The 14,325-nt window shown below is 44.5% G+C and overlaps 5 protein-coding genes across 5 annotated transcripts; 3 read left to right on the top strand and 2 right to left on the bottom strand.

The window, feature by feature from the left end:
* Positions 1-346: 346 nt before the first annotated feature.
* JR316_0005506 (uncharacterized protein) lies at positions 347-1,866 on the top strand (the record flags this gene model as incomplete). Its single annotated transcript, XM_047891264.1, has 6 exons — positions 347-428; positions 490-585; positions 637-1,387; positions 1,444-1,476; positions 1,541-1,678; positions 1,740-1,866. The coding sequence occupies 6 exons, from the start codon at positions 347-349 to the stop codon at positions 1,864-1,866; spliced, it is 1,227 nt and encodes a 408-aa protein (XP_047748613.1).
* Positions 1,867-4,237: 2,371 nt separating this feature from the next.
* Positions 4,238-5,177, bottom strand: JR316_0005505 (Protein ABHD13; the record flags this gene model as incomplete). Its single annotated transcript, XM_047891263.1, has 6 exons — positions 4,238-4,323; positions 4,381-4,696; positions 4,757-4,822; positions 4,880-4,950; positions 5,007-5,041; positions 5,113-5,177. 6 exons carry the CDS (start codon positions 5,175-5,177, stop codon positions 4,238-4,240), a joined length of 639 nt encoding a protein of 212 aa, XP_047748612.1.
* Positions 5,178-7,303: 2,126 nt separating this feature from the next.
* Positions 7,304-8,211, bottom strand: JR316_0005504 (Glutathione S-transferase; the record flags this gene model as incomplete). Its single annotated transcript, XM_047891262.1, has 5 exons — positions 7,304-7,382; positions 7,440-7,540; positions 7,596-7,710; positions 7,777-7,976; positions 8,041-8,211. The coding sequence occupies 5 exons, from the start codon at positions 8,209-8,211 to the stop codon at positions 7,304-7,306; spliced, it is 666 nt and encodes a 221-aa protein (XP_047748611.1).
* Positions 8,212-10,312: 2,101 nt separating this feature from the next.
* JR316_0005503 (uncharacterized protein) lies at positions 10,313-10,938 on the top strand (the record flags this gene model as incomplete). Its single annotated transcript, XM_047891261.1, has 3 exons — positions 10,313-10,518; positions 10,572-10,816; positions 10,874-10,938. 3 exons carry the CDS (start codon positions 10,313-10,315, stop codon positions 10,936-10,938), a joined length of 516 nt encoding a protein of 171 aa, XP_047748610.1.
* A 2,499-nt stretch (positions 10,939-13,437) lies between these two features.
* JR316_0005502 (uncharacterized protein) lies at positions 13,438-13,924 on the top strand (the record flags this gene model as incomplete). The annotated part of the gene is made up of 2 exons (XM_047891260.1): positions 13,438-13,526; positions 13,579-13,924. 2 exons carry the CDS (start codon positions 13,438-13,440, stop codon positions 13,922-13,924), a joined length of 435 nt encoding a protein of 144 aa, XP_047748609.1.
* Positions 13,925-14,325: the final 401 nt, after the last annotated feature.

The raw sequence follows: 14,325 nt of genomic DNA, 5'->3' as shown, positions 1-14,325 counted from the left end.
AATACTCGATCGTTGCGCAACTTAGCCTGGAGGTAAATAACACTGTTCAGAGCAGTGATGATCTGAGCCTTCAGTAAGTGTCTGTACCTTGAGGTCACTTTGTCTGGCATACTTACTGTCGTCTCATCTGATTTGATGAGAGAGACAGCTAAGAAGCGTAATTAAAAGATTCCGATGGTATTGTTTCCCACAGCGAAAAGCCGGCGCTGAGGGATGACTCGAAGAAGGCGTGTTCAGGGTTTTTTCTCATGTTATAAAGATCTGACCATCCATTGTTTTCCTCGAAATTTCTCACCTTGACCCATTCCCAATTTTTGAATCAGAGCCCCTCGCTGCCTCTCAACCAATGTCTCAGTACAACTTCTTCAATTTTTCGAGCATCTCGCTCAGTCAGAGCGGGTCTGAACCATTCGATTTCAATGTTACTGGTGAGATCGTAATCACGGCTACAAAAACTTTAGTCTAAAGCTGATAGTATTGGGGGAATAGATAGCTACCATGAACGTCCAAATGCAATCAACAATTTTGAAGGAAGCGTGGAGGATCTCTTACTCCCCTCTCTGTTTCACCAATATCTTATGCCTGGTACGAAATGCTATACCTTTCCACGTAGCCTGTGTTAACAAAATTCTTCAGAGCAAGGTACACAGCAAGTCAATTCCATTCCCCACCCCCAGGGTGGTATCGATGACCTGAATGAAGGTCCACTGAATCTCGGCGATGCCACCTTAAATGATCCTTCCCAAGCAATGGCACAAGCCGCATCATTGCTGGCTCCGTACCCCTCCCAACATTCAGCACAGCTATGGGACACCGACTTAGACTTTTCATTTCTAAATGACAATCTGGTCGCTACTGTGGGGGACGTTTCGAGCGCACCATTCTATGACACGCCGGCTGCAAGGCCTATGCGCAGCTCAATTGCAAAAGCTCCCAATTCAATGTACTCAGATTTTGGACACCATGTGTACGGTCAATCATCCGTGTCCAGGAGCGACTTAGTTCAGACGCCGGTTAATACTTTTGAAACGGAACACGGGACCGAACGTCGTCCTCATCCTCCGCAGAGGTCTACTTTTCCGAGAGACCTGTTTGCTGGCCCATCAAGACAGCAAACTGACATGCCTCGTCACAGGTATCCTCCATACATGGTCGTTCGGAACCAGCCTCACCCATTGTCATACCACGGGGAGGAGGGTCTGAGGCACTTGGGAGGGGCGCAAAATTATCAATACAACTCAACTATGCCGAGTCCTTCTTTTGGAGAGACACGAAATCAAAATTCTACGTTGGAGCACAAAGAGCACAACGAGCCACATGGCTCCGGGTTCGCGCCCGTCGAGCCAACATTTACCAGGAATACTGGATCATCAGGCAATGCTCGAAGGTAAATTCTGATTTCCCATCTCTCGAATTCTGTGGGACTGAAGCAAACAGTTGCAGATCCGAGCCCCAAACGGAGCAAGGAAGTAGAAGGTGAGTGTTTGTGAAAAAGGACATACCCAGTGTTTGGATTTGACTTGTTTATTCATCCTGTCAGCTTAATAAAGAAAAGAGGGCCCCGCTCGTACAACAGGGGCGCTAAGAGAGGAGGGAAACGGGCGGAACGCATAGTGCGTATAGACAAGCATGGAAATGTGGTGTATAGAGGAATGAGGCCTGATCTGTGGACGGAAAAGTAAGCACTCCAATCACAGATCTACAAACAAAAAAAATAATCGCACCTTATCAGCCCGCAGCATCTGTAATTCGTCGGGAATGGTGAAAAGCGGTTGGGACGGGGACTACTGTTGGAAGGAATCGTCAGATATGTATTTATCTTATCGCTACATCTCTTCAGCTTGTATCTGTTTGGTCACGGCATGATCGGCAAGCTTCACGGCCTCTATTATTCGCAAGCACTGCTTGAAAACAGCTACCTTGAATAAATGATCTTAGGCACATAGAAGGAGCGGTGTGTTGGAGCTTTCTGTTGATTTTCAATGTTCGCGGATGATTTAATCTTTGTTCCAACAAATACAATGTGGAAAAAGTATATATAAAATAATATTGGTTGTAGATTGTATCCTCTGCAAAAATCGCAACCACGCCGCATTACATCAAGCACTCATTCGGATATCAAAGAAGATGTGAGTTTTCTCGACACTCACTCGTCCTCGCCACCTCTTGCATTTTGGGCCCCGCCCTCCTCGCCATGTCCATTCCCACACAGGTCACCCCTACCTTCTCAAAGTGACTATCACTGGCCTGATCTGTTGCTTCATTCACAACTTCGACTGTCTTTTCTTTGTGATTTGTTGTTTTTGGCGGTGTTTTAGCGCATTCTTTGTAAGGTCCAAGAAGCCTGCATGCTCTTCATGTCCGATAGATCACTACTCCTTCTGCGTTGACGCGTGTTCGACGTTCGACGTGGGTAATTTTGAGAGCAGTGGCGATGGTGGATACCTCGGGTCTACCCTTTGCATCTGAGCCGGTCACTGTGTAAGTCTATGCGGATGGTGTACGCCGTACAAACTTCAAGTGCATTATGAAGATAAAATTGCAATTTTTGGATTCAAGGCTCTCTTCGACACGTGCCACTCAGGGACTCTACTTGTAGTTACTTTGGAATTGAGTTTATTGATGAACGAGAAATGTTACTAAAATGTAGCACACAGACCTTGAGCTTGAGCATCATCGTTGCAGTCGAATTTGGCCATTTGAGCGACTAAACATTTTCGTAGTACAGCTTGTGCACCATTTCAGATATCTCTGGCACTGTGCAAACACTATGAATCGTGAAAAGAATGAAATAGAGCATCCTTGTGTGTATTCGTGCATCTGAAGGGTCAGAAATGCATGAATAGTGGTAAATATCCAAGAAGGGCATATGCTACACAATAATGCATGAGTAAAAGCTACATATTGACCATAGATATAGCGTAAAATCAGAATATCAGCGATGTCCGTTGTAATTTATTTGGTGGTACACAGGATAATGAGATCAGACTCTGCTGGTAATAGTCTGAGAAAACAGCAGTAATCTACTGGCATACGTGTATGGCTGTCCGTTTGCACATTTAATACCAAAGTATAAACTTCTTTCCCCATACATATAAATTACAATTTTTCTTGAACCCAACTACATACCTTGGTGTCCCGGTTATAGAGAGATAATTTCCGAGCATACAAGAAATTATCCCGGTCATTGTATTTGCATGCCCTTAAGTTTGAATGGGAGCTGCACACATAAGGGTATGCTATCCATACATAAAAAACTCAGTACCATAGTCTGTGACCCTCTCCGCATGTACCTCAACTTTGGTCCGAAGATATAGAGTTGTCCAGATGAATATTATTTGTGCCGTCCGTGCCGTAGAGGCGTGGGAACTCGATTTTCGTCCCGCTTGCAGTGGCTTGCTACTTGTGAAGAAAGTAGGACAGTCATTACAAGATTATAAAATTAATCATGAGCATAAACACTCGTACATTAAGTCACATAAGACTGTATATAGACTACTCCAATGCAATTTTCTGTCTGCAACCTCAACTTAGGCCTTTTTAAGCCTTAGCACGGCGACTGGGCTGGTCAAAGCACTCGTCTCAAACTATGAAGACAAGCTACTTCTGTAATCAGCCTACACAGGAATATATTTACTGATTAATTGGATAAATGTGCATCTCTTTAATGTTCAATCAGCGTGTGTTGATAGGCATACAGGCAATGAACTGTAATTTGTGTCCACATTTGCCGAGATTTGCCGATTCTCACGATGCCTAGGCATGCACGGCATAGACAGAATGCCGAAAAATGACTGTATATCTTCGGGATGAAGAAAGGTAAGAATAATCATACGGGGAACCTTCAGATATAAGTAAGACAACAAAATATGTATAAAATGGAGTGTTTTCTCTATGTAAGGGATTGTAATTTGTATATGTGGGCACCAAAACTATATGTATGGTATTCAAAGTTGTATCTGAGGGTGCAACCTATGAATGTATGGATACTGGATTTATATGTTCGGAAACCATCTTTCTATATCCGGGACATCAGAGTGTGTATATGGAATTGTGTAGAATTGAGACTTCTATGTATGGGACAAAAAGTTTATAGATTGGTATTAAATGTGCAAACGGACAGCCATATACGTGTACAAAATATCCACACGAGCAAATAGAATTAGCAACGCGATAAATAGAATGAAAATGTTGGTTGAAATGTTTTGCGAGTAAATGAAAACAAAGCAAAAATTTTCTACGTTTCTGTATGAGAAATACGAATTAAAGGGTCAAGAAATTCAAAAACGGTCTCCCAATAGTAGGGTTCGTGGGACGTATAATCTACCAGTGGCGCACAATGAGAGAAAAATAGTGAAGCAATGTGCGAAGTCCACTCACAGTGCATTCCATCAGGAAAGACCCGAAACATGTCGTTCATAGGAGGTCTATATTCTTCATTTGGTACACTATTTTTGCTTTCCGAACGACCTCTATTCATCGCTATTTTCCACAGTTTCTCCATGTACGTGTACGGTATGTACTCATCCATACGCCCGCTCAGAATCAAAATGGGCAATGATGTAGGAAGACGGGATAATGCGGTTGATGACCTCCATTTCTGTGTAGACATCCAGGAGAAATAGCGGATGACAGGCATGCTTTTGAGGAGATCTGGAATTGATGTATAGGTATTTTCAACTATTACAGCGGATACCTGGAGATAGATTTCGGTTGAGACAGAATGCATAATCACAAATCATGCTTGATTACGCACCGTGTTTGGGTTTTTACTTGCAGTATAGATAGCTACAGCCCCACCCAGACCGTGACCGAATAGAATCTGAGGACGCGTGGAAAGCTTACTATGAGCGCCTATATTCTCAGACCATTGACGTACGATTGGGAGTTTGCACAGGATGTGGTGGTTCTTTACATAGTCTATGGCGGCCTGAGCGTCGAGGCGGATACCTGAAAAGTGGATTGAGTTGAATAAAATCAGGTAGAAACCGTCGAGTGCAACTCACCATTTTCAGACGGTACGCCTTCGCTATGTCCGTAGCTACATATCCATCATCAGTTTATATATATATATATATATGTGTGTGTATGTGCCGTGAATTCAGAACTAACCCTCGATAGTCAACTGTGAGCGTGGCAAGATTAAACTCATACAGTTTCTTCACTTGAGATAGCATTTCCCCATGATTTATGGCTGTCCGTTTGCACATTTAATACCAATCATTAATCTTTTTGTCCCATACTTAGAAGTCTTGGACTAAGTCTTCCGATAAGTATATCTTATGGTGTCCGAAGATAGAAAAATGGCTTCCAATCATAAAGATCCCATATCCACACATTTGTATATTGTAACCTTAGGTACAACTTTGAGTACCATACATATTGTTTTGGAGCCCACATATATATATTAGAATCCCTTACATAGAAAACTCATGCCCTTTCATACATTTTTTGCTCCCCCACATATATCTACTGGTTCCGGCAATCTTAGATTTTACCTGTCGTCGTCCCGAAGATATACAGGCGATTTTCGGCATTTTTTTATGCCGAGGCAAGCTTGCCTTCGTGCGAATTCGGCAAATATCGGCAATCAGCCAGACGAATCACAGCACATTGCTGTTTTTTCACCTTGACACTGGCAGAGTAAGCACTGACAAAGTTTCAAATACTAACCAATTGTGAATGCTACAATGTAAGCTGAATACAGCATTATTTCGTGTCTTTTCTGAGCCAAGCGCTGTGATGACAGCTAGTAGCGGATGTGTTAAGCTTGGTTAAGGTTAAATACACCTGAAAATGAGGTTATAGGTAGTCAACCTATTTAGTGTCAGCTATACGCACAGGTTTGGTGTTTTTTTTTGTCAATCGTGAAATTTTAAATCCATATTGTGAACTTAAAACACTCGCCTAGCTGCTCCACGAGTAGCTATCCACCCCAAAGCGGGGTACCAACATAATTCCCACACGGATTCGGCAGTGACGGCACGCACGATGGTCATCTCAACGACTGTATATCTTCGGAAAAAATGTTAGATATATGGGGAGGTGGTTTCAAAGTATGGTATAAGATTTCCTATGTAGGGGATAGATGCATATATGTCCGTACCTTTCATTAAAGCTGAAGGTCCTGTAAATACAATGATTGGGATGATTTCCTCTATCTTCGGAAGCTAGTTCTCTGTGATCGGGACACCAATATATATAATCGGCATTGTGTAAAAATGTCCTTTATATGTATGGGACAAAAAGATTAATGATTGGTATTAAATGTGCAAACGGACAGCCATATGTCAGCGGTAAAAGAAAGCTGCGCGTGCAGAAAGGGGGCGCTAAGCGAGGGGGGAACTTCGCTGTCCAAAAATTTCGTATAGACACCTATGGCAGGGTGGTCTATCCAGGAATAAGACCCGACTTGATTAATGAATAGAAAAGTAAGCACTATAATCATAGGTGTCAACAACAAACAAACTAATTTGCGCACCTTATTCCCTCCCAGTTATTTGTACCTTGTAGGGCATAGTTCAAAGCGATGGGGAGTGGGGCCCAAGGGATCGATGTTGGATGGTCGTCAGACAAAGCATTATTTATCTTATCGCTACATCTCTTTAATTTGTATCAATCTGGTCACGGCATGATCGGCAAGTTGCACCGAGTGTGAGACAAAAATGAATATGGTTTCTATTAGAAACAGATTTTAAAAAAACCTTCGAATATATCGCTTGAGATAGTCTCCTAATCTACATACACGCTCAGGAATGTGGATAATTAAATGGCGGTGCACAGGAAAAGCGCGCATCTAGGCTCAGATTCTGAGCCAAAGACCTTCAATGTCCGCTCGAAGACACTAGCACTGACATTGTTATCGCATTTTTCATGCATCGCAATATCCAAGTATTTATCCAAGCTGAACCATATACCGAAAATCACCAGCATCATTTCTCGCTTGTCCTGTTACAATATGACGCTTGACCCGGAGAAGGTGCGTCAAGCGCCGTACTACGTTCACATATCCGCTATATGCTGCTCATCTTGTGTGGGACAGGGCTATTACACGCTGGATATTTATTCTTAACGATTGCTCGTTGTTGCAATAATCCACGTTCTCATCATCACTACCTTCTTGATGTTAGACAAATTTTGATTCCAAAGAACATTTCTTTGAGTCCTATTGACGTCTTGAATTATAACGTAAGCTATTCTATTTCATGAGCGTTCAACTGATATGTAGCCACAAGGGGAAAATAATCTACATCTGAAAGTACGCAGACTTCCTCCAAGAGGAGAAGATACCATCAGAGAAAGATTAATAAGCGCCGGTGTGTGCTTTAACACCGTCCTTGACCGCGTTCCAGGTAGGGCGGGAGGTGATATCCTTCCACCACCTATTTTAATTTATCATTGGGTTTTGCTAATACGTTAACAGTGTTTCCGGATCTCACCTAGCAACATTGGGCCTCTTGTCAAGATCAAGAGCAGGGGCGCCTGCAACAGGAAGGAGGGCGCCATACGGAATGTGGAATAAATCCGCCAAGGTGAATGTCTGTAGTATCCATCAGAACCAGAAAACACACGGTTGAGGTAAGGACTATACGTACATTTCCAGCAAGATACTTTTGCTTTCCCAGGATCTTGTCATACGCATCGAGCTTGTACTCCAACGTCGCAAGAAGGCGCTTGACGTGCTCTTCGTCCGTAGCGAGTCCATTCATCCTGCATAATTGTTCATTAGCACTGGGAAATTAAATTGGATATTGATCAATGAATGGCTGCACGAACGGCTTGAAGACCCTCTCGACGACGATCTTCTCTGCAAAGTCGTTGAAGTGGCAGAGCTCGGTGGACGCGGCTTGATGGAACAGCGCGATGGCTTTGAGATCAGAGGACGGGATCAACGTATCGTTGCCTTGTCCGGCGTACTTGGATGCGATGTAATGACAGATCGCACGGCTTTCATACAAAATGAACCCGTCGTCGTCCTGTTGGTGCACGGTGAGTGTGAGAGTGAGAAGTCAATTTAGTTGGTGTTATATGCGTGCGTACGATGTATGGGACGACGCCGAAGGGCTGCTTTTCCATGTACGGGGGTGCTTTGTGTTCGCCCTTGGCCAGGTCGATGGGTATGAACTCGAAGGGGACTTTCTTCTCGTGGAGAACCATCGCAACGCGCAGAGAGCAAGTGGAGGATGTGCTGCCAACTAGAGTGAGAACCATGTTGAATTGATTGGGTTGGGATTCGAAAACTGCGGGTGAGGAATTTGGATATGTGTCAACTGCTTGGATTTGACCTGTATTTATACGCGCCAACGAACCTTGTATGTTCTGTATGTTCTAGTCCACAGTTGTGTCATATTGATACCGTTATTGGACAACAAGAAGACACGGATGATTAATCCACATCTTGTGTTCAGGGACATGTAACCACGACGTCTGTAAGGTACAACTCCCGTGTTGTGAAATTGGATACTAGGCGTGTCCAATCAAGCAAAGCTAGAGTTCGAGCTATGCTTCTAGGCGCGCTTCGTTTAGTAAATACTTTACTTTCATTTCGTCTGTGCACGGTGCAGCTATTCCCTATTCTGGTCACCACAGTTGTATTTACCAATAATCATTCCCTCCATCCATTTCCCTATGAATTCGGGCATCCTATGCATCTGAACCAGTGTCCATCAATCCCACCCATTCCTATTCCCGCACGGCGCCTATAATCAATTCGTCATTTTTCGTAATCCCGAAAAATGCCACAATTGCTAACCGATAATGCATCACAAAATGCACAGTTATGTCGAGATAGCGAATGTTAAGGATGGCTTATCGCATTGCTAAGCACATAAACGGTCGCTTAAGTCGTTTTACGGGTGCGTCGGTGGTGCGTGTTGGGTGGGATAGCACTGACTAATTGTGATATTGGGTGTTATTCATTAATAAGATATGTGGCTTATCAACCATTTCTTGGCGTCTCGCCTTTACTCAGGGGACATAGCACACGTCGAATCTGGTATTACCCCACATACAGCGAACATCCAAATCAAGACGGTAGTGGAAAGAAAGTGGAATACATGTTGGATACTCTCGAAATGTAAAGTTTCGATTTCGAGTGCTAATTTTAACTGTGACTATGACTTGTGTAGCTATAGGCATCAAACATGGGCGAGATCAAGAGGGCAATGCCAGGCGTTAAAGTCTCACGAGACTCGATATCGGCGCTTATACATGCTTCGTTATCGTTGGCGCGTGGGGTGTTGATGCAGATGTGTTGGGTACTATCGAGGAGCGGGGCAACTATGTGGGTAGAGGAGCTGGATATGCGCGCGTGTGCGTCAGCCAAGTGAGTCTCCTATGATTTGTATTCCTGCTCTTTCCCTCTCTGCAGAGTATATCACCACCTCTACCCATTGCAACCCTAAATTAACTTGTCGTACCCTTTCCAAGACTTGTTACGCTTCCCTCACGCCGCCGAAGCACTGTGATATCACATCCCTATTCTTCCGCCACCTGGCCCTTCGCTGCAATAAAGCAATGTTTCTTATCGGATAGAATACCGGTTTTCCTAGTCTAATAATGTTCTCGAGGAGACTCCTCCGGAAGTCAAGGGAGCGATGTTCAAGTATCACCCATTTCCGTAAGTGCCGGGGTCAACATAGAGTGTGAGCAAATTCCTTGTGCATTGTGAGTCGATTAGGTATTGATTGAAGTATCAAGGTTAATCGATGATTCCGTATTGGCCATTTATTCCGGATACATCTCACAATGCAATAGTTCTTGATATTCTGGTCAGAAAATACCATAACGTATCATAGTATTAGGTTGAGATAAAAACAATACACTCGCTACACAGAGTAATCGCGCTTATTTTCATCTGTGCCTGTTGACTTCTTTTATATAAATAACATACCTCGGAGAAATCTCGCTATACAAGGTAGAAAGAGTTGTTTTCGGCACCTGATGTCAAATAAATGACTGGAGATTTTTGCGTTGAGATTGTTTACTTTGTTTGGTTTACGATGAGGGGAAATATGACTAACATTGACAACTCTAGCTTGTGAGTTCCTCATAAACAAAATGTTGTCATAGTGTGAAAGGAACTTTGATATCATCTTCATCGGCACAAATTTTGAACTGTTGACAAATCAAATGAGCATCCTAACGTTCGATGATAATGGATCATATCTCGCTGAAACCGTACGCCTCATACACATTGAGTTGAGACCTTTCGTTAGCTATACTTCCATGACCAACATGCGTTCATGGCGGGCAGCTTATGCGTGCATATAAGCTCAAATAACGGCCTACATTGAGTCACCAGTATTCCAATATGTTTGCCTTTACCACTGTCTTCTCCCTTGTGGCCACTACCATTACCTTCGTCCAGTCTAGTCCAACCATCTATCCAGATGTCATTCCAGGACCGGGGTTCCCTACCCTAGAGTCCCTCAACCTCACATCAAAGGATCTCTACACAATGAAGCCCCCATTCAACTCGTCTCTCAATGCACGCAGCGCAAACTTTGACGCCGAATGGTACATTATGACAAAAGTACTATCGAATCAATAACTAATGTCACCACAAACAGCTTCACTTTTACTACAGCAGACATCTCCAACACCATAGCATGCTACAATTACCTCGCGAGCATCCCCAACAATGCATGCACCGTTCCAGGGGACAACGTCGTATTCTGCACCGCAGGCGACGCGTCTATCGGCGGGTCGAACCTCCACCAAACGGCCGGCGCGGCATCTTCGCCTTGCGTGGACGTATCGTACGCTGTCCAGTGGATATTCACGAACTGTGTGGATGGGAGTGGAAGAGTTGGTGGTACGTTGCTTCTACAAAATCCTTCTATAGTTTGGGCTGATACTTAATCCGTTGTAGGCGCCGATGCAGCATTTGGGAATGGGGATTTGGTTGTTGGAGTTTACAACGTCAATTGGGTGTAATCTTCTGCAAACCCGTAATATAGTGAGATCCTAAGAATGTCTTTATACAATAGAGCAAGAAAACAGCGCCTGTATCGTTTCACGGAATAACACCTCATGAACGACTTTTGAAAACATATATATGCAGCCTAAAACTGTTTCACAGGCAAGAATTACCCTCCCCCCCTAATCTTGCGCTCCACACTCGCTGTAGACTCTACTCGTGTGTCATCCCACATGCTTACAACACAGCACATCCCAAAATAAATCCACAAACCTCGTCGTCTCGTATATCCCCCGGTCCAGTCCGCCTCGCCATCTCCAAATACTATCTGACCGGCTTCTGTGCTGCTGCGCCGGTGTGTCGCTTAAATCTGGATTCTGAATACCCGCAATAAACAAGTAACCTACTGCTACAAAACTGAAAAAAGACGTTTATCAGTTTCATGACATGTTACCCATGTTGATAAGTGGTGTGACAAAGCAAGGCAAGAGTCTTTAAGTAATACGTTCACCAGCCCAAGTATCGCGCCTTCTTCCGAGTCCCCATTACGTGTCCGAAATCTCCAGTTCTACAGCAGCCCATTTCATTACTGACTTTACGTGGCAGAAATATTTGTGCTGACATGCATACTTTCTTGAGCAAACAGTTGAGAGGGGTAGCAAGGTCACCTTGCGGTGCGTGGGTCTGAGGTCAGGAGTCAAAGCGGAGTTTGAATGACCTTGACAATAGCAAGGACAATCAACGCGATACTTGTCCTCCACCACCATCGGAATCTCTTCCCCAGCCACTCGAACCACAACGAAAAAATTGCAGAACATCAGAAACGTGCGACCAGCTGGTGGGGACGAGGGTTATACAGGTTGAGGAATGGTGGAGCAGGAGCAGCTAGGTGAGTGCCTCGTTTTTTTCCTTCCTTTCTTTTTCGCTTTGGCACAGAGCAGACTCTCGAGGAGACCTGCGACCCCTCTCACACCACCTCGCTATCGCTATGACCCTTATTTTTCCGACTTACCTCTGCTCTGGCACACACTCAACATCGACGCCACTGCAGCTACACCAGGGCCATATACATATATAAGACATTTGGTGTGCTGTATGCGTTGTATCTGATGACAAGTGTCTGCTCTCCAGTGCAGTGGAAATTTCTAGTTACGCTGTCTCAAGCTCTTTATGCTATTCTCGATATAGATTTATACCGAAATTCGCGCGTTATATGCCACCTCGTTCATGATTATGGGAGATGAAGGAGTACAACATCAAACACGACATGGACGCCAAGCAACGCTTCACCTGCTTGGTTGAATTTGCGGTTATATCAGTACTGGTAAGTTAAGTTATCTGGCACAGCCCTCTCATCCTCCCTGATCTCGCCCTCCAAAAATATAGACCTTGACAATACATACCGCCCTCTCTCTCTCCACAACCATGTCAGTGAAATTAACGCGAACACAATACCCTCAAGCTCGCGTTCACCCCGCCACTCACTCCCCACTCACTCCCCCATTTATGTGCCTGACTACCCATCTTTCTTCCCTAGGCCCGAGGCAGCGCCACCGAGGATGTAACTTTCCAACTGCTCCATGGTTACAATGCGCTCGATCTGGTTCTCGACAACCGGTCATTAGTACACCTTGATGGGGCGCTGACCTCGGAAAATAGGGGTCACCATGCGGAACGGATGGAGAACTGCAGAACGACCGGTTCGTGTGCTGCGTGGAGGTGGATAAGTCGGTGAGCTATAAAGTGTGGCACAAGTGTTGGGTGTAAGCTCACAGCGGATCGATGATGGATAGTGTTGGTATGTGGAAATTAAATCGCGACGCACACACACAACGCTGTTGTATATGTCGCAGAGGGTAAGTAATAACCTTCATGTGAGCCAAAGACATTCGATATTCGCAAAAACGATGGATCGGGCTTTCTGTGGCTTTCTGCCCTCCAGTTCGCACCATTTAACTTCGCAGGACTGTGCTTGATGAAGTCTGTGTAAATAGTTTTCTACAACAGCACCGTCACTGAAGGGAGCAGAATCACATACACTTCAAAGCTTGTGGTCAATGTGAAACGGAGAGTGGTACCACAATTCTGGTCCCGCTATCAACCAGAATCATCCCTCATGACCCATGCCTTGAGGTCAACATCTAGCATCCGCACTCTTATCCATCCAATGAAATGGGAGAGGGGACTAAGAGGCGTGGTAATCTAACACCAAAAGATACCGTTATCACTGTTTCCCACAGCCAGAATCGAGAGATGAATCGAATAAGGCGTGTCCAACTGGTGTTCTCATTTTATAAAGATCTGGATATCCATTGTTCCCCCTCAATTTTCTCACCTTGACCCATTGCCATGTTTCGTCTCAGTACACCTCTGAACCCTCTCTTTCTCTTCACATTCAAGTACGCAATGTCGATGTCCAACCTCTTTGATTTTTCCAGTCAGAGCGAATATAATGGGATTTATATCAGTGGTGCGATCGTAACCATCACTAAAGGACCATTAGCCTAACATTGATAATGTCAGTTGGAATACAGGGCTACCGTGCATCTCTAAACGAATTGAAAAATTTCAAAGGAGGTGTTCAAAACCCACTATTCCCACTCATGTTTCAAGGATTTATTGCGCCTGGTATGGATCTCTTCCTCTTTTCCACGTAGCCAGGACGTCAATGCAATTCCCCGACCCCAGGGGGGCATTAATTATCTCCAGGGAGGAACACAGGGCCACAGCGATGTCCCCTTGGATGATGCGGCACAATCTCACCTCAGGGAGGACGGTATGGGATTCATGGGAGGTGCGCATATTCTTCATAGAAATTCAACTTTGCCCAGTGTAACGTTGGAGAGAAAGGAATTCAAAAAGCAAACTCCGAGCATGGAGGACACAACGAAGCAAGATGCTCCGGGTGTACACCCGTTGAGCAGAATCCGAAAGGGATTACTGGATCAACTAGTGCTCGAAGGTATTTTTCGAAGTCCTATCTCTCGAAGGTTGAGGGACTGATGCAAATGGTCGCAGATCCAAATCTCAAAATGCGCAAGGACGTAGAAGGTGCGTGTATTTGAAAAATCACATACCGAGTTTCAATTTAACATGTTTGTGCATGAGTTTCAGTCGGGCACCCTGAAAAGTGGCCGGTGTGTGCAACAAGGACGCTAGTCGAGGGGTCAAACGCGCTGAGAAAATAGTGCGTATAGACCTCTATCATGGAAGAATGGTGGACAAAGGAATGAGGCCAGACACGCAACAATGAAGCGATAAGTAAGCACTCCGATCACATATCTACAAACGACGAACTGATTTAGGCACCTTGTTGCTTCCCAGTCGCTGTGATATTAGTAGAGCTTGGTTAAAAACCGGTTGGGAAATGTTGGAACAACGTTTCAACGTTGGACGGATGGGAA

The sequence above is a fragment of the Psilocybe cubensis genome, chromosome 5 (assembly GCF_017499595.1).
Source record: "Psilocybe cubensis strain MGC-MH-2018 chromosome 5, whole genome shotgun sequence".
In the NCBI taxonomy this organism is placed as follows: domain Eukaryota; kingdom Fungi; phylum Basidiomycota; class Agaricomycetes; order Agaricales; family Agrocybaceae; genus Psilocybe; species Psilocybe cubensis.
Note: the sequence above shows the minus strand (reverse complement) of the source record. Positions and strands in the feature narration are given on the sequence as shown.